The 25,975-nt window shown below is 46.6% G+C and overlaps 1 protein-coding gene across 2 annotated transcripts in view; it reads left to right on the top strand.

The window, feature by feature from the left end:
• Positions 1-25,975, top strand: part of LOC119376177 (afadin-like) — a 64,072-nt gene that overhangs the window by 28,715 nt on the left and 9,382 nt on the right. For both annotated transcript variants that reach the window (XM_037646106.2, XM_037646107.2), the window contains exons 10-18: positions 238-678; positions 4,497-4,849; positions 6,873-7,100; positions 8,538-8,711; positions 9,486-9,625; positions 12,965-13,185; positions 13,914-14,008; positions 15,698-15,801; positions 17,033-17,330. In XM_037646106.2, coding sequence (XP_037502034.1) covers positions 238-678; positions 4,497-4,849; positions 6,873-7,100; positions 8,538-8,711; positions 9,486-9,625; positions 12,965-13,185; positions 13,914-14,008; positions 15,698-15,801; positions 17,033-17,330 — 2,054 coding nt within the window. The remainder of the gene's footprint in view (positions 1-237; positions 679-4,496; positions 4,850-6,872; positions 7,101-8,537; positions 8,712-9,485; positions 9,626-12,964; positions 13,186-13,913; positions 14,009-15,697; positions 15,802-17,032; positions 17,331-25,975) is intronic.

A 25,975-nucleotide genomic window follows, 5' to 3' on the forward strand; every position in this document is an offset into this window, starting at 1 on the left:
GAACATTTTTGAAGGGAGGGTGCGGGAATGACGAATTATCCGAATTTCCGAATTGACGGGGGCCGAATTAATGAGATTCTACTGTATGCCTTTGGAAAATGTTCAGTGTTCAGCACAGGCAGCTGCTTGCTTTTGTGTTCCACTGAGTAGAGCTGAGTGCTTCAGCAACATGTTTTACAGTAAAACCTTTCAGTACAATAATTCAGTCTTGACGCTTTATTATTGTTGTTCTTGCAGACGAATCCCTGTTCTTGGATGCGGTCATCAACCAACTGGACTGGCTGTCGGTCCAGTTTAAACTGGTTCCTGCATATACTCTCTACATGGCTTGCCGCTATCGGGCTTCCACGCACTTTCGACCCGAGACGAGCCCTACTGAGCGTGCCCAACGGTTGACGGCGCTCGCCACCAACATAGGTGCTCGAGTGCGGGAAGCTGTGGAGCAGCAGCAACGAGACGCAGGGCCGTTGGCCTTCTGGTTGGCCAATGCCAGTGAGCTGCTGCACTTCCTACGACAGGACCGACACCTCAGTGCCTACACCTTGGACGCTCAAGACCTCCTCACCGAGGCACTCCAGCTGGCGTTTAGGCAGCTTGTTTCAGCACAGCGACGAGAGTTGGCTCAGGCTCTGCCCCGGGCTTTCCTGAGCCCCGACACGGCCACAGATGCACCGATTGGTAAGTTCCCCTTTGCTGGAGAAAATGTAGTGTGATTTGGGTCTAGTTTGAGTCTGCTTTTTGCTTTTCCCATAATGTGGAAGAGTTTTGTTTGTGCGGCTTGTACCTTTTTATATAAGAACACTTGCATTAGACAAGAGAAAGTTCCAATTTTATAGCTTTACAAGATACGCTTGCAGGCGCCTTAACCTTATGTGCATGAGGCCTCTTTCGTAAACCGCAAAGCTTACAGTGTTCTTATTTACTTCTGTGTGGATGAGACGGCAGCATTATTGGATTTCTGCAGGGGAGGTCTTTAGGTTGTTGGAGGACTGACAAGATGCTGTTGAACCTCGATATAACGAAATTCGATTTAGTTGCAACAATATAACGAAACTCGATCACCCCTTCAGTCTCTGTCTTCTCATGCTGTTTTTCGTTTTAATATGCATCAAAACCGACTAGGCCACCAACAAGCATTAACAGTGTTAATGCCACAATGTGCTACAAAAGACCTGCATTTTTGGTCGTGGAAACTGGTTGAACAACACTTATGACATTGACGCTGTGGCTGTGCTGGTAGCCATTGGAAATGGCAGCAAAATACAGTAAAAGCTCGTTAATTCGGATTTCTAGGGACCGGAAAAAATGTCCGAATTAACCGAATGTCCGAATTATCGAATGGTCGAAATAAACACAATAAATGCATGAGTTTTTTCAACATACCTTTACTTAACAAAGTAATCCCGGATGCTTGTCTGTTTTCGAGCAGATATTCGCGCGGACACAATTTTCTGAGCCCTTCAAGGTGCTCAGCAGCTCGCATGCTGTCTGCAGTGGCCGCAAAAGTTTCACCCGTCATCCACGCTTTTCGGTTGGCACGGTAATCCACGGGAAGATTGTTGATGTTCTTAAAGCAGAGTGGCTTTTGAACCTTTCCGATAACGAGAAGCGGCAAGCGCTCTGTTCCCGTCACATTGGCGGCTAAAAGTACGGTTACTCGTTCCTTGCTTCTTTTGCCGCCGATACAATGTCCCCTTTCATCACTCTTCATCACTTCTTGTCGGGAGAGCCCATTATTCAGAGCACGCAAAATTTCTACTTTGGTGGTGAAGTCCTTGGCCTCGTACTTGGGCCGCTTCGCCGGCGTTGCCATCGGCGGAGAGTGCGGTCACACGAGAAGTCAGCACAAAAGCACCAGCAACGATCAAGCTAAAGGAGCCGTACTGAAACGTTCCTCGATAAATCGGCGATCAACGATGCAGCACACCAACGGGAACAAAGCAACAAAACCCACACGCGAAAAAAAGGCGTTCGACCAGTCTCAATCCAAGCCAAGTCGATAATTGATGTCCATGGCGATGCTGCGTTTGAGCTTCGCTTTTGTTCCGAATTGTTCTTTTTTCGTTTTCGAGCCTCGCCAGCGGCCCGAAAGTCGCCGAATTATCCGATTTGCGGTCAAATCTGTCCGAAATAACGAGCGCCCAGTCTCATAGAGTGATGCGTATATTTACAGGGACCAGATGACGTATCCGAATTAACCGATTTTCCGAATTAACGAGAGTCGAATAAAACGAGCTTTTACTGTAATACACTGTGGAGTAAACAATGGAGTGCACTGCCATACTACTGCTTTTTTCTCATGAGAAAAGTTAAGCGCGCTCCTCAACTTGTAATGTGTTGTGGCTGACACCATGCTGTGCCTACCGATTGCAAAGACCTGTCGACCAAGGATGAAATGTTTATACAGTTAAACCTGGATATAACAAAATTGACAAATTCCCAAAAATATTCGTTATAAACAGGCTTTTCGTTATATCCAGTTTCTGCAGTTCCAGTTTCCGCAGTTTCCAACAGAAAAGCCGATTTTCTTTCGTTTTTTTTTTTCTTTAAGAAAACCGGCGCCGTTAGCATGGTGGCACCCACGAGCGGCTAGATGAGGTTTGAAGGGAGAAGGGGGGGGGCATGCCTGCGCACGCGCACGCGACGTCACCTGCCTGCCCGCCTTGCGCACGCTGCACACACAAAGGAGCACTCGCTCTCGCCTCGCAGTAGCCGGGGCTTCGAGCATGCCACGCACGACGCTGCTGCTTCGCGCTCACTTCGGCGGGGTAACCGCAGAAGATTCATGTGGCTCCTGGTCGTGCCAAATTACAAAATTCGGGACAAAATCCCTAGGTTGTCAGCGGCGAAAATTCGTTATGTCAAGGGTGTCTCCTGTTGCCACTTTGTTGCATAGAGTTCGCAAATACATGTGCTTCTATGGAATAACGGCGGGGAATAGAAAAACTTTGTAATATAGAGGAATTCGTTGTATGGAGGCTTGTTATAGGCAGGTTTGACTGTATGTGGATAATCCAGACAAGACAGAGGTTCGGGGGAGGATGGAGGCTTGAAGTGATGAAATTTTAAACGGAATGTCACTGATGCCGATGTTTTGAAAGAGGACTTGTCTTTGTCAAGGCAGCGACTTTTCATATACAGTTGCCGACTGATTTTCCGGACCTGGCAGTGATCGCAAAATAGTCCGAAATATCTAACAGTCTGAGAAAGTCGTTAAGACATGAAATAAAATTTATTTGGATGACATCAGCCTAAAAAAGTCTCTAATAATGTCCTGCTTCATGCTACGCTTGCAGACGAACAGATTTGGTTGTAGTTTGGCTACAGTGACATCATCGGTGCATTAGCGATCGCTGCCGCCGACTGTTGCGGGCAGCACACCAGGTGGCCCCATGGCACCAAGCAGACAAAATTTGAAGCTGGTCACAAAAGGATGCACGCAACGTATCGGTTGGTTGGGGGAATTTAACGACGCAATCTGGGGTTTTGTACCTGCACTGACACAGCACAGTACGTGAGCCTCCAGCATTTTACCTCCATCGAAACGCGTCCACCATGGCCGTGATCAAACCCGCGAGTTTGAGGTCAGCAGCCAAACGCCGACCACTAAGCAACCGCAATGGCAGAGAACATGTGACTTGCACAATGTCTAAAAAACACACTTGACACACCAACAACACTACCATATGCGGAATAACAACCCGAAAAACAAACGCACAAAAGAGAAAAAAAACCTACCCGTGTAGTAATGATGACGATAAGCCTGACTTGAAAAGAAAAGTTGCGTCCCGAAGAGCGTTTTGTCAGCCAAGGAAGAGTGGGCATGGCCTCTGAAACCGGAAGATTGTGCACGCTCTCAATCTTGGAGGCCACACAACTGGCTACTGGAAACCAAACTTGACCATGCCAGTGAAAAATTTAACATCGTGGCTTTCAAAATTGAGCGGCATGGCTCGAAACTAGCAATTTATCCAAAAAATTGAACTTTAGGGCATAAACTCGTAAGAAAAATTTATCATGAAAATGTATTAGAGCTATGGGAACCTTGATGGTGCACTTATGAAGTCCAAAATATCCATCAAGTCCAAATTTTCAGAGTCCGAAAAGTCCTTCGGCGACTGTGTATGGATAAGCATTGGAAGTGCATGGGAATGTGATGGCAACCACTGACAGTATGTTATCGCTAACAATCCTATTGCCATAAGCATCCGAGATATCTGCTGTGCAACGTGCACGGTGCGGCGCCATTATAATGCCTACTACACGCCTAATAGGCAACAACCCAAACCCAGTGTGCCGCTTTCTTGTGCGGGACAGCTTTACGTGCGTGTCCTTTGCAGTTGCGTGCATTTCATGCATACAACTAAAGGAAAACTGCTGAAATGCATAAAATGCATTTCAGTGGTTGTATGCATTTCGGATCACCATGGCATATGTCAACTTGTTTATGTCCTCTCCAGCGTACTTTATTCCCACACCTCGACGTTTCTCTGCAGGCGAGGCTCTTGGCGTGTTGGCTAGCAGCATGAGCCTGCTGCGACGCTGCCGGGTGAATGCCGCGCTGACGATCCAGTTATTCTCCTGGCTCTTTCACCATGTCAATGCGTGGCTGCTCAACAGCCTCCTCTTGCACGGGCGCCCTCCACTATGTCGGCCAACGGGTGCCCTGCTAAAGCGCCGGCTGGCTCACCTGGTAGCCTGGGCAGAGCAGCAAGGCCTAGAGCTGGCTGCCGACTGCCACCTTGCACGTCTCATCCAGGCTGCTCACCTGCTGGCGGCACCAAAGGCCCACCCACAGCATGACCTGCCCCTGCTTGCTGACGCCTGTTTCAAGCTTAATTCTATCCAGGTATTCTGACAAAGGGATCTCCACTATGCCATTCCGTGTGTTGTGAACTTGCCTTGCTCCAGTGGATGGAGATAGTGCCTCTGTGAGAACACAGAAATGTAAAGATTTCGAGCGATGACTGTGAAAAGTTGGCCAACATTGCATAAAGGAATGAGATAGCGAAAGCTTGCATCACTTCCTATTACAGAAGTTGAGCGATCTGTGCCACTGTAAAAGCTGGGCTAATTGGAGTGAACTTAGCAAACATAGCACTGCAAATGGAGATGCAAAGTCGCAGAGATGTTTGCTGGCTTGTGCTATACAGGTTGCCCCAGCTATCTTTAGCCAGAGTTTAAAAATATCCCGAAGCACTCTGACAGTGCAACCAAGTGCATGTTACTGACTATTGGACAGAGTAAGTCACACTATCTTTAACAGCGGAGCTCTAGGTTGACACGATGGATGTGAAATGTAGACGTTTCTTCAATGCTTGTGCCTTCTGAAGAAAACAAAAGAGAAGCACAGAACAGATAAACAGAAGAGAAAGGAGAGAAAGAATCAGAGAGAAAGAAATAGGTGCAGAGAGGGAGAACCTTGCTAATTAAGCCCATGCTAATTAGGTAGGATCAGCTAATCAAGACTGTTAATTACACTTGCACAATATTAATTAGGACCATGCTAAGACCTTGCTAATAATCTAGGCTGGCCACACTGTTAGTCGAGCCTTGCACCACTAGTGCAAGCTGCCCACATTTTTTATGTTGCTGCCATTCTTCCTTCTTATAATTCATACTTTGTTGTCATCGTTTAAGTGGTTTGTGTGTAAACATGGGTCTGTGTATCTCCTACGTACAATTCAGCCATCCTGAAGTGCTGTATTTATAAATAAATAAATAAATAAATAAATAAATAAATAAAATGTGCTCTTTTCTGTGTATCCTCATTTTTTCCTGTGCTACAACAAAGTTGGAAACAGCCATTCCCTGTCCCAAGGTCTTGGAAGCTAGATGGCATTTGTACAGTTTTGTTTGCCCCCCCCCCCCCCACGCCCCCGTAATTGAGAATAAAGCTGGCATTTGTGGAGCAGTCAGCTCCATTGGGCAGCACATCTCATTATGTGCCTGTTTCAAGTGGTGTGGCAACGATGCAGAGATGCGAGCTTTTTTGGGTTTATCAGCATGCAGGTACCGTATTTACTCGATTCTACCGCGCCCTCGATTGTAACGCGCACCTGTTTTCCATGACCAAAAAGAAAAAAAAAATGTACACCATCGATTCTAACGCGCACCCATTTTTCGTGAGAGAAATGAACAAAAGTACTAAGGAGTCTACCTTCGCACATTCAGAGGAACAGGTATTTGGGTTTTAAAGAACTAAAGTTTCAAAAAAAGAAAACACAAAGTCAAACGGCGGGCCTTGCCGCTGAAACTGTCACCACTACGGCGGCGATACGAGTCGCGTAATGGATCAGTCTTCGTCGCTGTCAACGCTCTTCGAGTTCGGCAAACCGGCCCTGCTTTTGTCCACAGAAACTTTTTCGTGAAGCTTTGCTGTAAAACAATCTTCTTCTTCTGTTAGCGTCAGTCTCGCACGCACGTTTCGGCAACTCTGAACGACCGCGATGCGGCCCGATTTCCGTCCGTCTCTGCACATAACTTTTCTTTGAAATGCGACATCGTGGTGCACTCGTCGAGTATTTGGAGGGGGCACTTCCATGCCGCCGATGCGAATGCAGAACGAGATGACAAACTCCTCAGCATACGTATGAACTGAAACAATGACAGAAATGGCCGAGGCACGTAGGAGGCGGCCATTTTGAAATGCCGATGGCAATACGATAACCGTTTTTTCGGTACTCGATTCTAACGCGCATGCGATTTTACGACTCGTTTTGCCGAAAAAAAGGTGCGCGTTAGATTCGAGTAAATACGGTATATGATGCGTGGTTTGCAGGGGTGTTTTGTGACTAGTGTACTTGAGCAACTGTGCACATATTCTGCTTTGCACATTATGAAGACGTTTTTGTGCCTGCCTTGTGTGGCAGGTGCGGCACCTGCTAGAGCGGTTCCAGCCATTGGGACCAGGGGACCAGGTTGGCCCCGGTTTGATCGATGCATTGGTGCATGAAGCGCGCAAAGGTGAAGATGCTCGCCTCGCCGAGGAAGGCCGCCCGCTTCAACTGGCCGAAGAGCCTCAGCTGGCCCTGCCTTTTCTGCTACCCGAGGATGGATACTCGTGTGAGACTGTGCGGGGCGTACCACCAGGACTGCAGGTGGGTGGCCACAGCTTTTGCTGTTTGGTGTGTAATGCCCGATGGTAGGGTAAATGATGTCCATAGTGCGACATTACTTGGAACCAAAATGTACCAATCGGAGTGTTTACATAAATGGGACGTGTGGACTGGCACTAAGAAAGAACTGTAAAGAGAACAGTACAGTAAACCCTTGGTTAACTTATTTACGTGTGGCAGTATATGATATCGGCGTGCCGGAGATGCGTTTTAATTTCTATCTTCTCACCAAAGAGCAACGTATAGCATTGGTGATACCACTTTCACTGCAGACATCACAGTGATCTCAATAGCTGTCAGCGCTACGTAATTTTCACCGTTTATCTCAAAAAGCTTCCACGCTGAACTTGAGGTATCTAAAAATCTCAGCAGTGAAAGTAGCAGTTGGAAGTCACCATTTCGCTCGGCCATTTCGGACATCATCACTCCCAGACTTAACTGACCACTTATTCTTTGTGTTACCTAGCCACTTCTGCTGCTTTGTTTTGTTTTACTTTTGTATATATTGTTAACCACTCCCCTCTGTAATACTTCAGGTCTTGAGGGTAAATACAATGAAAATGAAAATGAAGATGCCTCTGTACTCTGAGGAGAGCGTGCATATCCTCCTATAATGAGCCCAGCTGTAGTGGAGGAGGTGTGGTGGAGTTGCAGGTATGTGCGAGTCATCCCGGCCACACGTGCTCCGGGTAATGGTTGTCACAGCGACTGAGAGATAGAGAGAAATATTTTAATGAGAAGCTGGAGATGTTAGCCGGGCTATTCGCCTGACATGCTACTCCAGGTGCTGGGCGATGATTGTGATATATACACTGATAAACACATTACACATACAGCCACACGCAGACTACACTGTTTACAATGCGACTGAGCAGCGTAGGCAGACATTTGGGCAAGTTGGAACTGGCTTGGAACACAAGGCAGCGCTGTCGTGTGTTCTTTTGTACTTTGTGTCTTCATTTTTTGTGCAGCCCATCCAAGATGTTGAGCATAGGCGGCCAGTGTTGCTTAACTTCCTGGTAATTTGTGTTGGATAGAAAGGCCTGGTGAGCCTAGATGGCTGGTAGCTTTGTATGCACTGTCTCCTTGTGCACGTAATGTCAGCAGTTCAGAAAAAAAAATAATAAGTACGGAGCATGTGCAACAGTGACACCGCTGCTTCTTTACGTAAGTAATGTATTTACATTTGGTTGTAAATTACACTCTCGTCTATTTTGTTCATCTTGATTAAACAGTGCACAATAAAAACTACGATGAAGAGCAACACACGCACAACTAGCACTGTCACTTCTTGTGTGTGTGTGTTGCTCTTTCTTTGTCCCAGTTTTCATTGTGCGCTGTTTGAACCAAGATCAGCGATTACCAACTCGCTCAAGTTACCGTCTTATCGATTATTGTGTTCTTTGTTCCACTGTGCAGGAGTTTCTGCAGCCACTGTGCCTTGCTGGGCTCTGTAGGCTGACCCTGCAGCCCACTTCACTGGGTCACTGGACCATCTACATGTGCGACCAGGACGTCCTTGGTCCCCGAATCGTTACACTGGCTCTGAAGAAAAGCCCTTCTGGCATGGGACTGAGCATTGTGGCTGCCAGGGTGAGTACCTTTACATTAACTTCTAGACCACTCTTTCTCATATACTGAAATGGTACCTGTTCAGTGTGGTATGGCTGTAGTTGGGCATTGATTGAGAAATGCTGAATGTGGCCCTGCCGGGGCATTGCTGACTTACATTTTGGTGTAAGTGGCAGAGCAATACTGTGAAATCTCGTTAATACAAACAACAAATTAACAAGCTTTTCTGAAATTCTGCACTGATAGCTTGTTTAAATGTAAAAAATATTTCATTACAGCTAAACTTCGTTTAATTATTTCAGAGGACTGGGAAAAAACGCCTACGGTATAGCCATCAGGCTGGCATTGAGTCGAGCTGGAAGTGTTACTGTAGAATAGCGACTCTGCTGTCAACCAAGTTCAAATGCATATGTGGAAAACTTTCCTTGCAATTTTTTTCTGCCTTTTTTGAAGCTCGGTTCGACACAAGCATGCTGTGTGATAAAATGCGAGACGTGCAGCTTGGCCTCTCTTCATTTCGATGCCGCACTCTTTGCATTGTCAGTGACATGGCCTTGTTACATGCAACATTAACTCATACATCCAAATTTACATTGTGGGAAACTGTAGGTTTCCTGTAAATTTGCATATAAATTGTATGTAAACGCACGTCATTCATCGTGAGTTTCCACCGTCTTCAGCCGTGTGCAGGGTTACGATGAGGACTGGAACAGATGTTGTGTTGACGTGCCTTGCTTTCTACGTGAAGTTGTTCCTTTTGTATTGTCTCCTGAGGGCTTTGTGCTTTCTTCGCAGGGCTCCAACCAGGACCGGTTGGGTATCTACGTGAAGAGTGTTGTCCGAGGCGGGGCAGCTGACCTAGACGGCCGCCTCCAAGCCGGTGACCAGCTACTCCGAGTTGACGGCCACTCCCTGGTCGGCGTCTCGCAAGAAAAGTGAGCTGTCCTACGTGATAGTTCTACCAATTGTAACATTCTTGTCTGCCCTTCTTTTTGTAAAGCAACTTGGTGTTCATTTGCCAACGATTGTAGACGCACAAATTTGGAGTATTCCAGGCATCCTTTGCAGCTCCTTTGATCTTGCTCTTTCCCTTTCGTGAATAAAACTGCCATTTCTTTTTTTAAGTTAAGCAATATTTATGTATATATTTTTTAGGGAAGTACTACTAGGCTTTTGCGAATAGTAAATTTTAGGTTTGAAGCGAATAGTGATTTGGTTGAATAATTTCTAATTGAATTTGAATGGTATATGTAACATATTATAAAGAAAAAGGAGCATATCTGCCATGACTAGAGATGATTTTAGGCAAATGCCCATTTTGTTCCTTGCGTTCCTATTACCTTATTTACCCAAATCTAATGCGTCCCCGATTCTAACGCGCACCCTGATTTGGCAACAGAAAAAAAAAATGAGAGACCCGATTCTAACGCGCACCCGAATCCGAAAAAAGAAAAAGAGACATACCTGATTGGAACGAGCACGTGATTTCCGCGAACGAACGGGAGAAAAAGGAAGCAAAGTATTTTCAGCAAGGGAAAAAAAAGTTTATTTAATCGCTATTGCACTCAGAGAGCTCTTTGTCACTCTCGGACCAGAGCATCTCGTCTTCAATTTCGTCCATAGCATTGGAGATTCCACATTTCTTGAAGGCTTTCTCAACTATGCCAGATGGAATCCCATGCCAAGCTTCAGCCACCCACCTTGTCATGTCTTCAATCGAGGCACGCTTCAGCCTGTTGCTTGATGTGAACGTATGGCTCCCGTCGACTAGCCACTCACTATACAGTGCCCGCATGCGGTCTTTCATGGGCTTGTTAATGCAAACGTCCAGCGGTTAAAGCTGAGACATCATGCCACCCGGAATCACCACCAAGCCTGTATGGCAAGCCGCCAGTTCATCTTTCACGCGCTGATCCAGGTGACACTTGAATGCATCAAGCACAAGCATGTTAGTCTCGCACCTCGCTGCGATTCGAAGTAAAAAACAAAAATAATAACCTGCACACATTCCATTTATCTGCTTTATTTCTCTCAACTTTTATTCATCTATTCAAGCAACAGATTACACAAATTACACATATCACCTCAAATAATTCTCGCAGTGTCATGTGCTACTGTGAGCGATGTCAGAGCACTAATGTCTACGTAGAGGAGCCACGTGAATGCACAGATAACTACATAGGACCATTCCTTGTTGTACATCATCCCCTCCATCTCGGGACGCGCGCCCGCGAGATGAAGGGCAAGCAGCATTTTAAAATTTCACGTCTTTCCGCGGGGCGTAGCGTTGCAAATCTTGGCAGACGTGATCGTGAGTGCCCAGTGCATTCAATACATTTGTCGGCTCGAAATGCTGAAACCTGGTGAGGGGCATTTTAAGGCGTTCACCAACAGAGGAGAAATTGACCCTGCGCGATTAGACTTGGCCAATACGAGGCACCCTCCCTTCTAGTCCTTTATTGGTCTGGCTATCTGATCCTGTGCTGCTCTTCTCAGCCATGCCAAAGAGATACCCAGGAGTGCGTTGATTCGATGCTGGACACTTGACTCACCATGCTAGGCAATGAAACGGGAAACCGTGTTCTGCAAACCGTATGGGAAAAAGAACAATTGCGTGGCTATGTTCAACCGGTTGGTGCCTTTGTGCCATCATAAACAATAACATTTTATTGCTTTCCTGTCGTAGATACAGGTCCTGCACATCTTTCATTGAAATTGTTTGAATTTATGTGAAAATTTATTGGGCCTATATTTACGATTTAGCAGGCCTGAAACGGTGTTTTGTGCCTGCCTATTTTTGGCGCCCGAAACACTCTTTTTTAGTGCCTAAAAATCTGGCCTCTAGTCGTGACCCACTAAGTTGCACAATATTCTTCAAAATTGAAACAAGGAATGCGCAAATGTCATTCTTTTTGGTTCAAAGGGAAGTGGAAGTAACTTTGAATAGTAGCAGGATTTGACTTTCGGTAGAATGCAAGTGATAACTTGCAAGATTCTTACATTACGTTTTAAAATTTACTTAGAGCATATAGGTCAGTATAACGAGCTTTTAAACTTAAATAATGATGAATCGATGTCAGGGTAATTTGTGTGTTGAACCTTGAAGTGGGGCTTCGCAGCAATGTGGATTTTTCCTGGATAGTTGTATTCACGGTATAGCAGTGAAACTACCTTTACAGGGGGTTACATGCGGTTTGTATATGTCTAGTTCATTCGTTTCGTTCGTTTATTATTACCTCAAGGGTTCCGAAGGACATTACATGAGGGGTGGGCAAGAAAACATGATAGATAAAAAAAAATCAAAACAGCACCAACATTAACAACAAAATAGAAAAACAGCAGTAGATAACATTTACAAGGATAAAATATGGCTTTTTACGGCAGTTTTAAATTGGGCAAACTGAGATGACATGGCGATGCGGGCGGCAAATTTCGACTATTTCGAAATTTGCAATAATTTAAATTCGTTTCGAAGCGAATTTGAATACTGTAATATGTATTCGTTCGAATATTCGAACTGCTCGAATATTCTCACATGCCTAGGAACTACCATATGTACATTTGTTATAATGCGACTGCAAATATAACGAGAGGGTTTGTTCGTGCTCTTAAGGAAATGAAAAAATTTGGGGTAATGATTATAACGTCGGTACCCTTTAGGGCAGCCCTAGTTGAGGGTACCAAAAGATGTGGCTTTAAAAACTTCACGAGGCGTGACAGCTACATCTTTATAGTTGGATGTTTAGATGCTGAGCATTTATGGGCAAAAAATACCCACGGTATTCATGCATAAATTCGGACAGCTTCTCTTCTAACTAGTGATGGCATTCTTGCATGCTACCGTAAATGGCAGTTTCGCGTGGGCGTGGCATGTGTCAAGGGAATAAATATTTTTCTGAAAGCCTTCAGGCAGAAAGTTTTTAAATGAGGCACTATACACACAAACCAGGACAGAGGGTACACCATACTCCTGTTGATAATAAAAGTGTGTTTTTTTGCCCATGTAGGTGAAGCAGGCGTCCACTCTCTCTGGACAGGTTAGCTCTAGTCGAGAGACTAGAGCTAACCGAGAGACATACGGAAACACATCTGGTCGGGAAAAGACAGGAGGAAAATGAAAATGGACAGCGACCACGAATGTTCACATAAAACCAAGACGTTTTGGAGACGTGTAGATGTTTAGGAGAGGTTAGCTGCAAAGAGTGCATGGAAGAAATGACACATTTGTTGCTGTCACTTGCACCAATAGTGGTTCATGAACGCAATGCATGCAGGGCGGCAGAGCTGATGACACGCACCGGCCCACTAGTCCAGCTGGAGGTGGCCAAACAGGGGGCCATCCACCACGGGCTGGCATCACTGCTCTGCCAACCATCGCCTCTGCTCCTGCAGCGCGGCAGTGGCCGCCTCAGTGAACGCGACATCCCTGGCCGTCTAGCCCACGAAGAGCCCCCTCCCAGGATCCAGGGCAGCAAGAGTGTGCCTGCTCTCAATTGTACGTGACCCTTTGCTGTTAGGCCTTGCCATGCGTATTCTCGTGCTTTCTTGAAAGAAGCCTCTAGGCATTCCAGCTGCATTGGCCATGTTTCAGTGAGAACGAAATGCAGAAATGCTTGCGTAAAGGTCGTTGAGGGTGGCAGATTGGGTGATTCGTTATAGCATGATACTATTTAGGTGTTTTAGAGCAACTCGGATGGAGTAAATGCAAAATCTAAAAAAAAAAAAAAAGAGGACAAGCAGCAAAAGGCAACAGGGTAAGCGCTTCCTTTTTGCCTTTACCCAATCTGAATTGTGCTTATATGCCCGAACATCATGCTTGTGTAAATTTTTGGCATTTGAACATATCCTTTGATGATGATCTTTTTCATTATTCTTTGTCAGTATAACGATACTGGAACCTTGCGTGTGTGTTGATGAATATACGTAACAAACAGCACATGTAAGAAACTTTCGAATTTTGCAAATATAGTTTGCAAAATTTTGCTAGACAATAAAACAATTGTCTGATACACGCAGCATTCAAAACTGTGGAAGTTATAGGGCAAAGGTTTTCCTCCTGAGCATATGTATGGCAAGTGCAGTGCCCGATGTACTTGTGAAGATGTCTGTTGTAAATTGATTGGACGCTAACCATCACGTAATGTACAAGCACACTTTATGTTGCTGCAGGGCTTTCGCTAATAACTGCCAGTTTCGGTATTACATGTGCAATTTTATTCTCAGGTGGATCTGCAGCCATGGATAGTAGCCAGCATATGGCACCTGGTAGTTCCATGACGATGCCATCACGAAGCTACCCCCCAGGGCCTTCTTATTCGGTATGCGGTCTGCTGCTCATTCATGTGTATCAGACATTTTTTCAACATGCAATTTACTTGTCCTTGCGTTTCAAGATGAGGGAATGTTATAACTCCCCTTCTTGTGCTTACTCAATAAAAAAATATGTGTATTGTATTAGCAGTAACAAGATGGTTTTGGTTGTCATCAGCTGCTTGAAATGTATTACAGTTAAACCTGGATATAACAAAATTGACAAATTCTCGAAAAAAATTCGTTATAAACAGGTTTTCGTTATATGCAGTTTCTGCACGAAAATTCGGAAAAGAAACGCACAAATTAAACACAAGGAGAATTGAAGGCAGAGCTCACCCAAAACATTTATTTAGCGGCAAAAACTGCAGCATTTTGCTCTATTGCTTGTTTGTACAATGCTGCTCAGTCATCGTCTAGCCGTAGCCTCTGAGATTGGCTCTGGCAACGCGACAGCGCATGGCCGGAGCCAATTCGTGCAGTGCAAGACGGCAAAGCGCATGACGACAGTGACGAGTCGACCTCCGAAGATCCGTCGTTGTGACCGTGGTCGCGGACAGTTTCCACCAGCGCCTAATTTGACATCTCCTCGGTAGTGACGACACAGTTGTCGGCATTAAAAAACATCGCAAAATCTGCACGTGATCAGGGGCTGCTCCATGCGTGCACAGTGAAACCATGCACGTGCACACAGTGTTGAAAACGAAGAACGAACACCATATGCGGTGCGAATTCGAGACTTAATGATAAAGAGCAAAGATTTTTCTTTTTTAGTGGCGTCACCTGGTGTCACGTTAACGAAGTGCAGTTCAGACTACTGCAACAACCGAAGAGGGGCGCTGCCAATGCAGAAGCCGATATTTAAAAAAAAAAATTTTTCTTTCTTTTTTTTAGAAAAAGCCGGTGCTTTTAGCGTGGTGGCACCTGCGGCGCAAGCCTGCCTGCCTGCCTCGCGCACACCCGCACGCACAAATGATTGCTCACTCTCGCAGTCGCCGGCGCTTCGAGTGCGCCATACGCGACGCCGCTTTGCGCTCTCGTCAGCGAGGTAACCGCAGAAGATACATGCAGCTCCTGTTCGTGCCAAAATGTCAAAATTCGGGACAGAATCCCTAGGATGTCGGCGCCGAAAATTTGTTATATCAAGGGTGTCTCCTGCTGCCACTTTGTTACATAGAGGTCGCATTGCATATGCTTCTATGGTGTAACGGCGGGGAGCAGAAAAACTTTGTAATCTCGAGGAATTAGTTGTATGGAGGTTCGTTATAGGCAGGTTTAACTGTACTTTAAAAAAAATGAGGAGGGAGCAAAAAAGGAAGAATCACAGCCACTTCAAAAATGCTTGTGGACATTTAGCCAAAATTTCTTACTTTGTAGTGCTAGAAAGATTCGAATGTCTTTTTGTTTTTAAAGAAGTGAGTTGGCAGCTAACAGGCTAGAAAATAAGTTTGAATGGGCCTGTGTTTGATGGTCTGACTGTAGTCCATTCCAGAAATCTATTGTGATAAGTTAAATGTAGTATACGCTTAAGGAGTTATACAGTGCAGATGCCAGTGTGTCCTGGAGGTATAAACAGGCATAGGACCTAAACTAGAGAAGTTCTGCAAAGCAGACTGCCTCGTTAAATTGTTGCACTTGGCTGCTATTGTTGTCCACAAGGGGCCTTCTGTCGGCTCTTTGCATTGGTTTCTGTGCAGCCCAGGCAAGCAGCCATGGAGGAGCGTCAGTACCAGAATATTGGCTTGTACCAGCAGCAACACCAGCAACAGCTGTCGCAGCAGCCACAACCACCAGTGACTAGGTGAGACCAGATACCCCTCATAGTCTGTGAGGGTTTGTTTTGGTAGGGGAAGCAAACCACACGTTTAACCACAATGTGGCCAAATATAACTGAATTAACGAGAGGTTGATGCCATTAAATAATGTGTATGCTTGCCAGGACCAGACGACAAGTCTGGATTGCCTGATTTTCATAAATAACAATGGTTGAATTAACGAGGCATTACTGTGCTAGTATTGTAATCCATGAACTCCTTTGCCTTTGCACAGGGAAGCACTGGAGTAAAAGAACTTAAATAGCAGTTTGCTTTGCTAGCCAATGAAAGTGGGCATCTGACGAAGGCACTCTGCTCGGCTCCTAAGTGCTTGGGTTTAGACTCAAGTACTCCAGGAGCCTGCGTATGGCCTAGTAATACTTTTTGTTTGCCCGTTTTGTTCAGCACGGTGTTAGTGGTTGGAGGAATGCTTCTCAAGCTGTCGTTTATGCTTCTTCTATCAAGGGATGTATGTCTAAGCATTTTTCATGTTCTACTTCAGTTATCCAGCGAGCAGTGGCATGTGCACACATTCTAAATGCTCAGCAATGAATGTTTCAGCTATGAATGTTGAGATCGTGCTGGCACTTCCAACTTTACTCATAAGCACGCCTACTGGAATGCAGGAGTAGCGCCATGAGCCGTGTGAGTTTGTAGGAAAGCTTCATGCTGGACTGCGTTGTCAGAAGTGTGGGCCAACTCGAGAGGCTCCACAGTCATAGTAAAGCTGCTAGCCGTGCAAATACTTCTAATTCTGGCGTTTCCTGATAAGGTTGTGGGAACAACTTCATCGGAGCATCCCAAGATGTGTACTATCTCCTTAAGAATGTTACAGCCACTGTGAATTGAGAATTGACTCTCCGGGCAATCAGATGAATTAAAACATTATTTTTTTACTAAAAAAAGATAATGCTAATTCTCTTCTGTAGTCACGCTTTTGACCACCAGCTCTCATAGTCGTAGACCACACACACTACACAAATGCTGTATATGCACCACCAACTTGGCCAACGCAGATTTCTCCAATATGCTGCTGAGTGTGAACAGAGCAGAAAGCAGCGGAGAGTCTGTTTGAAATAGCAAGGATTGTTGCCTATTATTGCTCATCTGCCAAGGGGCGGCATCCCCGTAGACTTTCTCAAGTTGAGGTGGAGTGTTGAGTGGGAGGGACAGTCTAGAATTTGTGGGATAAACTCAGATTGTCGTACTGGTATGCAGGGCGAGCCACGGTTCGCAGCCCTTGCCGTGGAGTCCTCCTACGAGTAGCAGCGGTGGCAACGCACCGCCCCGGCCGGAAATGGGCACCAGACCTCTCTCGACGCTGGTGAGCCCACGAGAGCAGGAGCAGTACGTGAGCAGCCTCGGTTCCCTGGCCGTGGGTCATCACTCGGGCCCTCATGGGGGCCCACCGGCCGAGCCCCCTGCCCACTGGAGCCCCCACCCGCCTCCGCCAGATCTGAGGGCACAACGAGACCTGCTTCGACAAGAGGCCAAGATGGAGGAAATGAAAGAGGAGGTTGGCAGATGGGTTTCGTTACTACAGCATTTGCAGTGCTCCGCACACAAAAAAAAGGCAGCATTTGGCGCGCTTGGCTGACGGCCATGCGGAAAGGAAATTCTTCCCTTTTTACAAAAATAAGTGTGTAAGTTCGAATGGGAAGTCGTAAAATGAAATTTAGTGGTGCCGGTAGCAGGCACTTGCAAGGGCTATGAAAGAAAATTGCAATTAGCAATGCACGACCCAGGCGTGTGCTAGACAGAAGGCTCAGGGCTACCACACCTGAACGATGCTGTGTTGCTTTGCTGGCCAGCAGCTGCTGTTTATCGCTGCCTCTCCGAATACAGTAGAACCCCGCTGTTACGTTCCTCACTGCTGCGTTTTCCCGGCTGTTACGTCGTTTTCCGCCGGTCCCGGCATAGCTCCCATAGGATACAATGTATTGGGAACCCCGCTGTTACGTCGTAACTGTCGGACCGTTCCCGTATGATACGTCGCGAAGTGCGCCCGGAGCCGACCGAGTGACTACCAAAGAGAGTGGCCATGGTGCATTTTCACGCAGCTTGGCCTCGTTTGACCGTAATATTAGCCGCATGAGAGGCGCAAGCAACAGAATCTTTCAATTGATGCAAACAAAAGCATGGCCTTTGAGATTCAAATTGCAAAAATGGCGTCTATGACGTAACTGCTCGCGAAAGCAAGGCCTTCGAGATTGGCATTTACTATTGACAAAAAGCATAGCCTCTGAGATTTGCATTGCACAAACATGGCGTGTATGACGTAATCGCTTGCGAAAGCAAGGCCTTCGAGATTGGCATTCACTTCTGCCATCGCGTTGGCGTAGACTCATCATCATCGTTATTTGTCGGAGAACGGGAGGAGTTCGAGCTGGTTGGAGCTCGCGTGGTCGTGCGTGCGGTTCGCGGTCGGACTCGCCGTGCCGGTCGTGATGGGTGTGCTTAGTTCTTTCATGCCTACAGCTGTTGGTGTTAAAAAAATCACATACGTTGATTACATTTCTGTGGATAAGGCCGTCCTAAGCTCCGCGTTTCTATCCATCGACTAGATCGCGGCTGAGCGCGCCAATTTTCGTGCTGCTCGTAAGAATTGAAATAAAATTCTGTACCACTAAATATTTTGCCGTTTTTCCTTTTTTCGGCTCTTACGTTTCCCGTCTCTTACGTTTATTTCCTACGGTCCCTTCAAAAACGTATCAGCGGGGTTCTACTGTACATGTGGTGGGCACCTCCCACAGGAACCACGCCTCACTGGAACAATGAGGGTGTCAGTCCCGAGTGTAGCAGCCAGTGTATGTTAAAGCCATGCTCTGCTACATGCAAGTGTTCTCAAATTTTTACAATAATTAAGTCTGTGTTCATATTTTGGAGTATGAAGGGTCAATGCCTCAGGATCACTTGCATACGTGTGTACATGGAGCCAAATGTTTACAGATACGTTAAACTCCTGTTAATTCAATCTCTACCAAAGGTCTCAACAAGAGCCCACACTTGCGTTACACTTGTGTTATTTCAATTCTGAAATTAGCATTTACAGGATAATTCAAACCTCGCTGGTCATCTTACATGAACCCGATCCCATAGTGACCCCATTGGTGAGCAGCAGTGTCCACATTGGCAGCTCTTAGAATACAGTGAATGTGTCAAAAAGAAGGGGAATGAATTCAGGGGCTCATTTTTAATTAGACACAGCTAAAATGAAGGCACGGGGCTGTATTGGTAGAGTATTGCACGCACAAGTCAAAGGTTGTGGGTTTGGCCCCAATGACAACAAGTTGCTTTTTCCACTTCATTTGTATCTCATAATTACTAGTACAGTTGAATTTTAAAAAACTACAAATGACACCACCTGTGCCTTTCTTGGCTTCATTATTTGTTGAATGTGCCAAGCACACATCGTTTCCCATTTAGAACACCTACTTTTTAAACCTGCCCCAGGAAAATTCTAAAGGCACACAAAAGAGCAAAATGATTTCATTTGTATTATATTAGCAATTTTCTTGTGTATAACTGTCCCCTGCATATAACCAGCACCTACAACTGCAAACTGCAAAAAAATAATAATAAATAAATAAATAAATTTCCTCATATATTATTGTGAAGCCGCCTTTCGTGCATTACCGTGAAGCCACCTTGCACACCAAAGTTCTTATATTAATCCGCAGCCCGACTTTAGGCGCAAATTTTGTATACATTTTGTGTGGATTGCACGCGAGCAACTGCTGTATTATTGTGCAATTACGAGAGCACCATTCTCATGGCATGAGGGCTCTTATAAGCCAGAAAATGTACCAAAAAAGAAAAGAGGTGGTTACACTGTTTTGAAGTTCCTACAGCAGCTCACCATGATGTCGATTTTGGCGGCATCTGCTAAGGCCTACATGATACTTTATTGATACACTTAATACTTTACCAATACTGCATGATACTTTACTGGTAAAAGTAGATTACATTGGGCTGTAAAGAACCATAGACGATGGAAAGTTAACTTTTATTTAGAGCTGTGCGAATAGCAAAATTTTGGGTGCGAAGCGAATTCGAATATTGAAGTGTGAGTGCGAATCGAATCGAATATTTTTAGAATATTTCTCGAATATTTCTAGAATATTTTTCGAATACTTGGAAACGAAATTGCAGAAAAAAAAGTTGGAGAGGATTCCTAAGCATATTCTTATGAGATAGCAACATGAAAGTGTTTCTTTTCGCTAGGTTGATGAAGCACTGCGGGTGGTGGTGTTTCTGGTTGTCTTATCAAGAATGAGGCACTGTAGAGGCCGAATTGTACTTATGTACATGATTTGGTGCAACCAAAGTGTTGCCGACAACACTTTGCACGTGATAGGCAAAGATGCCATTTCCTCAGCCTCTCCTCCTCTTTCAGCTTCTGTGCAAGCCCGACTGATGTGGCGGACAAGGGTGCGCTCCCTTCAAGTCCGGAGTTCCACATCTGCCTCGTAGGCGTCGATATATATAAGAACATCTGAGATTTTGGATGCTAAAAAGCTTCGGCGTCCGATTTTTCAGACTTTCTGCCCAAATTTCAGGCCCAAAACAACAGCATTAATTGAGCCCCCAACTCTGCCACATCTTTCATTTCCATGTTGGAACCAGCGTTTTCTTAGTACATATGTGACCCTAGCAGAGCTTGAAAGGCAGCTTTGTCGCAATATTTAAGTGTGATGAGGTGAAGCATATTGAAAATCTAGGGACCACTTTCAATTAGACGTTGACGGTGTCTTGGCTAAGTTCGACCGTAACGGAGCTTGAAAGGCAGATTTGCCTCAATAAGGGGGTGTGATGAGCTGAAGCATATTGAAAATCTAGGGACCACTTCCAATCGGACGTTGACTGTGTCTTAGCAAAGTTCGACCGTAACGGAGCTTGAAAGGCAGCTTTGCCGCAATAGGCAACCGACAATGGTTAGGTGGCGCTGCGATCGGCCCAGCCATCAGCGCCGCGGTGTCGATTCCGCGTAGCGTCGAGGCGGCCAACGAGCCATTTCTACCGTGCATGGCGTGTGTTTGTCGTGCTGTTTGAAGCATGTCGCTAGTTTTGTATTGCGGTTTTAAGGCGATTGAAAACATCGATGCCCATTTTCGACCACCGACGCTTGAAAAGGGACGCGCACTGTACGACAACGACCATGTGTATGGTGTTAAAGAAGTGAACACCGACATCGCAGCGAAGTGCTTGTCACAGCAAAGCAAGCATGCTTACGACGTTGAACTACAAGTTGAAAAGTCATTATCTTATCCCACTTAAGCGCACAAATACGACCGTATACGTTTCTCGATCAGCTGTCACTTGTCTTATTACTAAGAGCTTGCCTAATATTTGCTGGGTTGGGAAAGATAAGCAAGAACAGAATAAAGCAGCGACACGTGCCTACGTTGAATCTCTTTGGGGTTACCGTAAAAACCCGCGTATAGCCCGGGGTTTTTTTCTAGATTTTAGGGTGCGAAATTTCGGCCCCGTACTATATGCGGGTCCCAAGAATTTTCGGCCCAAATTCAGTTTCGGTTTCGGCATAGCGCGGTGCTATCATCATCATCAGCTGTCTGCGCGCTTCTGCGCTAGGTAGTGTTAGCGGCGTTAGTCTTAACTGGTCAGTTGGTCAGTGGCCTTTGCTTCAACTTGGTGCCCATAACGACGGCCTCGATTTTGCTCCTGTGATTTTACGCCATGTCAGGACCGCGCAGGCAGTACTCTGCTGCTTTTAAAAGAAAAGTTATCGCTGCTGCCGAAACCATCGGCAACTGTGCCGCGGAGCGGCAGTTCGGAGTCAACGAGCGGAGCATTCGCGGTTGGCGGAAGCAGAAGGAAGCCCTCTTTGCATGCAGCGGCCAGCGAAAAAGTTTCGGACCAAAAATGGAGCATTTCCTGACGTGGAACGAGAACTCACAGACTTTGTGCGGGAGCAGCGAGCTGCATCGCTGTCAACATCGAGCTGCTACAAGCGAAGGCAAGGGAGATCGCTCGAGACAAAGGCATTCAGCCGGAGGATTTCAAGCGAGCAAGCATTGGGTGTCTCGCTTCATGCGCCGCGCTGGGTTCTCCCTACGTCGGCGTACGTCGATCTCCCAGAAGCTACCAGAGAGCTACGAAGAGCACCTCGTGGCTTTTCAAAGGTACATAATTGCGTTGCGAAAGGCAGTCCCCTTTCAGCTGGGCCAGATCGGCAACGCGGATCAGACGCCGGTCTACCTGGATATGCCCTCGGCGCTGACGGTGCATCAAAAAGGCTCCAGGCAAGTTATCGTGCGGTCGACTGGAAACGAAAAAACGCGGGTGACTGTAATGTTATCCTGCACGGCTGACGGTCGCAAGCTGCCACCCTACGTGGTGTTCAAACGAAAGACGCTGCCGAAGGGGGAGAAGTTCCCGAAAAATGTCGTCGTCCGCTGCCAGGACAAGGGGTGGATGGACGAATCGTTAGTCCTTGACTGGATAAAGTCCGTGTGGTGTCGACGGCCCGGAGCACTGCTGGGGCTCCCTTCGATGCTTGTGCTTGACGCGTTTCGGTGTCACCTGGCCGACTCCGTAAAGCGACTGCTGCGCGACTCCCGCACCGAGCTCGTCGTCATCCCGGGAGGGATGACATCACAGCTGCAGCCGCTTGATGTGTGCCTTAATAAGCCATTTAAGGACCATGTCAAGCGCCTGTACGTGGAGTGGATGAGGTCCGGAGAACCAGAAGTGACCCCTGCCGGACGGCTGAAACGGGCCTCGCCAGCGATGCTCTGCTCGTGGATAGTCGAGGCTTGGGCCTGCATTCCAGAGGCGCTCGTTTGCCGCGCCTTCAAAAAGTGCTCCATCTCCAACGCGCTTGATGGCACTGAGGATGATGTGCTGTGGGAGAACATTTCCGACAAGGGAGCTTCGGAAGAGAGTGCGTCCGACGACGACGATGAATGAAATGTCAATAAATGCATTTTTTCCATTTTCCTCGGACTATATTCGGGTGAAAACTTTTTTTCTCACGTTTGCTATCCCCGAATTACACCCCGGACTATATGCGGGTCCGAGCTATATGCGGGTTTTTACGGTATTTTTCTACGTATAACCAGTGACGTGTGTCTCCGTCCGTCCCTTTATATCTACTGTTCTACTTATAAGTGAACTTGCACCTCGCGTAAGACAGGCATTGCCACGCTCATGTCGACAGCCGCTCGCGATGCATACGAGTGTTGTTGTTCCAGCATGTGTCATGCCTGATGATCATCTCTCACTTTTTCTCTTTTTGTGTCGTTTCTTTTTTTTTTTTTTCATGCAAAGTTGTCGATAACGCCCCGAGAAATTCTCAGCGGCAATTGTACGTGCCGTTACGGCGCCTTGGGCAACTGTAAACACTGCGCAGCGGTGGCACTCTACGTAAACCTACACGAGGACTCTTCGTGTACGAGCTGCCCGCAGACGTCTAGTCATCGTCCTGGTGCACAAATGAGCGCCAAGGCACGTTGACAAATTAATGCGTGGAAAAATGCGCCGTGCGTCCAAGCTTTTACGACGTTAGGTTTCACGAGTGACAACCACTGTGCGTGTTTTAACACACGCTTGTGAGCAGTTGTAACGTTGCCGTGCGTTGCACGAATGCTTCCCGTTGTTGTTGTTGCTCTGATGTCGTTTAACGAAAATTCGCAAGGGCGACACATACTTGACGCGCCGAACAGCTGCGATCCACTTCTGCCGCCGAGTTGCTTCCCACGGTCTCGATGGGAAGCGATACATCACGATGCCGACATCCCCTTCTTTATTGTGGCAATCTTTAACGCAGCAGTATCTGCGTTTGTTCTTTTTTTTCCCACCTCTGACGACGGAGTGGTCAACGGACTGCGGTAAATCCATTGCGCCTGTTCGCAATGCGCACAACGGTGGAATGGCGAGAAGGGCCGCCCCGTGGGTTCTAATCACCGCTGCTAGGCGGCGCGACGTGTACAAGCAAACTGCATTGCCGGGTGCCTATACCAGGGTGTGATGAGGTGAACCATATTGAAAATCTGAAGGGGTCACTTTTAGTAGGACGTTGACTGTATTTGTTTTTGGGAAGTTCGAATAGTTCGAATAGTAAAATTCCAGTGCGAATCGAATCGAATAGCAAGCACTATTCGAAAAATATTCGAAATTTCGAATATTCGCACACCCTTACTTTTATTTGCAACTTTGGCCACAATGCAAAAAAAAAACCTTGAACTCTGTGACATCCCACTGGCATGCTACGGTTGGTGTTTCAGCACGAAATTCAGAAATTGCGCAAGAAAACATGTTTGTGGCGTAGTTGGTACTTGCTGATAAACATAATTGTTGCTAAAAGACAGGCATAGCGCAAGGAAGACGCATACAATGATACAAGCTACTTGTCTTGTTCCACTTGTGTTTCTTCACTGTGTTGTGCGTGTCTTTCTCTCACATTTATGTCTTACTTGAAAAATAATTTTGACCTAGTAATCAAAATCTGATAGTGGAACTGATGACAATAAAAAGTGGTATTAGGAAATGTATCTCACAATATGTTGTTACAATATGTAATTTATTCTGATAGGCACCATCACTAAAAAGTTCATTTTAAAAAATTTGCGGTGGCTTAGCTCGGCTATGCCAGGATACACGTAGCATTAGCTAAGGTTCAGCTGATTATTCTTAGTCTTCTTGGTTGTCAAGCTTCTAAGCTTTTCTGCGCCACTTAGCAGCATTTGCGCTCTCCTTCTCCATGGCTGTACCACACTGGCAAATGCCAGCCAGCAGGTCTGAAAAATGGCTAACCTCCCTGTCCTTCCGTTTTTTAGATGCGTAGCAGCTCTTTGACTAGCCTGTGTAACGCTGTCCGTCCACACAAACGCGAGGCAACGCGCTTCCCTCGGTGCAGGTGTTGGAGCGGTGCCAAGTAGGTCACGCCTCAGCTGGGCGTTGACGTCACGCACCCCTCGCACGCTTCCCTCGCAGGTGCGCGTGTACGTCACACTCTCCCTCACCCGCCGGAGCGCCACAGCTGCCCGCTGCCTCCCGTGTCTGTGTTTCAAACAAACGTTTACACCAGTAAACGCTACACCGAGTTTCGCTTCAAACGAATCTTCCAGCGCTCACCGCAGCACCCGCGTTAGCGCCGTTCAACCCGTGACGCCACCTGTGCGCAACGCTGCTGCTTCGCATCCCATCAGTGTTCCCTTCGGGGAGATGGTCCAATTTTTCATTTCCTCCTCCTCCTCCCCACTAATACGTCTGCGTATGCGCATCAAATTAGGGAGCTAATACAGTAAAAGCTCGTTAATTCGGATTTCTAGGGACCGGAAAAAATGTCCGAATTATCGAATGGTCGAAATAAACACAATAAATGCAAGAGTTTTTTCAACATACCTTTACTTTACAAAGTAATCGCGGATGCGTGTCTGTTTTCGAGTAGAAATTCCTGTGGACACAATTTTCCTGAGCCCTTCAAGGTGCGCAGCAGCTCACATGCTATCTGCAATGCCAAAACAAAATTCAAGGACGACAAGGGCCTGCGTGGCTGCTCCTCTTCAGGCTCTTCATTCTCGAATTCGTCACCATGCATCACTTCCTTGACAATTTGCTCATCAGTTAGAGAGCCGGCAGTGGCAACGCCATCATCAATGCCGATATAATTGTCAAGTGTCACTGCATCAGGCATAACACTTCCGAAATCCTGCCCGTCATCGGCACCGTCGTCCGGCGGCACTTCAGCATCGCTGGAGTCGGGTACAACAAAGCCACTGTGCCTGAAACAGCTGGCAATGGCGTGCGCAAGCGTGTTCTGCCACACATACGCAAGAATGCTAACTGTGCTCAGGAGACTCGCGTTGTATTGTTTGCCGACGTCATGGCACAGGAGCAACTTCTTGTCGGGAGAGCCCATTTTTCAGGGCACGCAGGATTTCTACTTTGGTGGTGAAGTCCTTGGCCTCGTACTTGGGCCGCTTCGCCGGCGTTGCCATCGGAAGAGAGTGCGTTCACACGAGAAGTCAGCACAAAAGCACCAGCAACGATTAAGCTAAAGGAGCCGTACTGAATCGTTCCTCGATAAAATGGCGTTCAGTGATGCAGCACACCAACGGGAACAAAGCAACAAAATGGCACCGCCAAACCCACACGCGAAGAAAAGGCGTCCAACCAGTCTCAAGTCAAGCCAAGTCG

This window comes from Rhipicephalus sanguineus, unplaced genomic scaffold (genome assembly GCF_013339695.2).
Source record: "Rhipicephalus sanguineus isolate Rsan-2018 unplaced genomic scaffold, BIME_Rsan_1.4 Seq1108, whole genome shotgun sequence".
Classification (NCBI taxonomy): domain Eukaryota; kingdom Metazoa; phylum Arthropoda; class Arachnida; order Ixodida; family Ixodidae; genus Rhipicephalus; species Rhipicephalus sanguineus.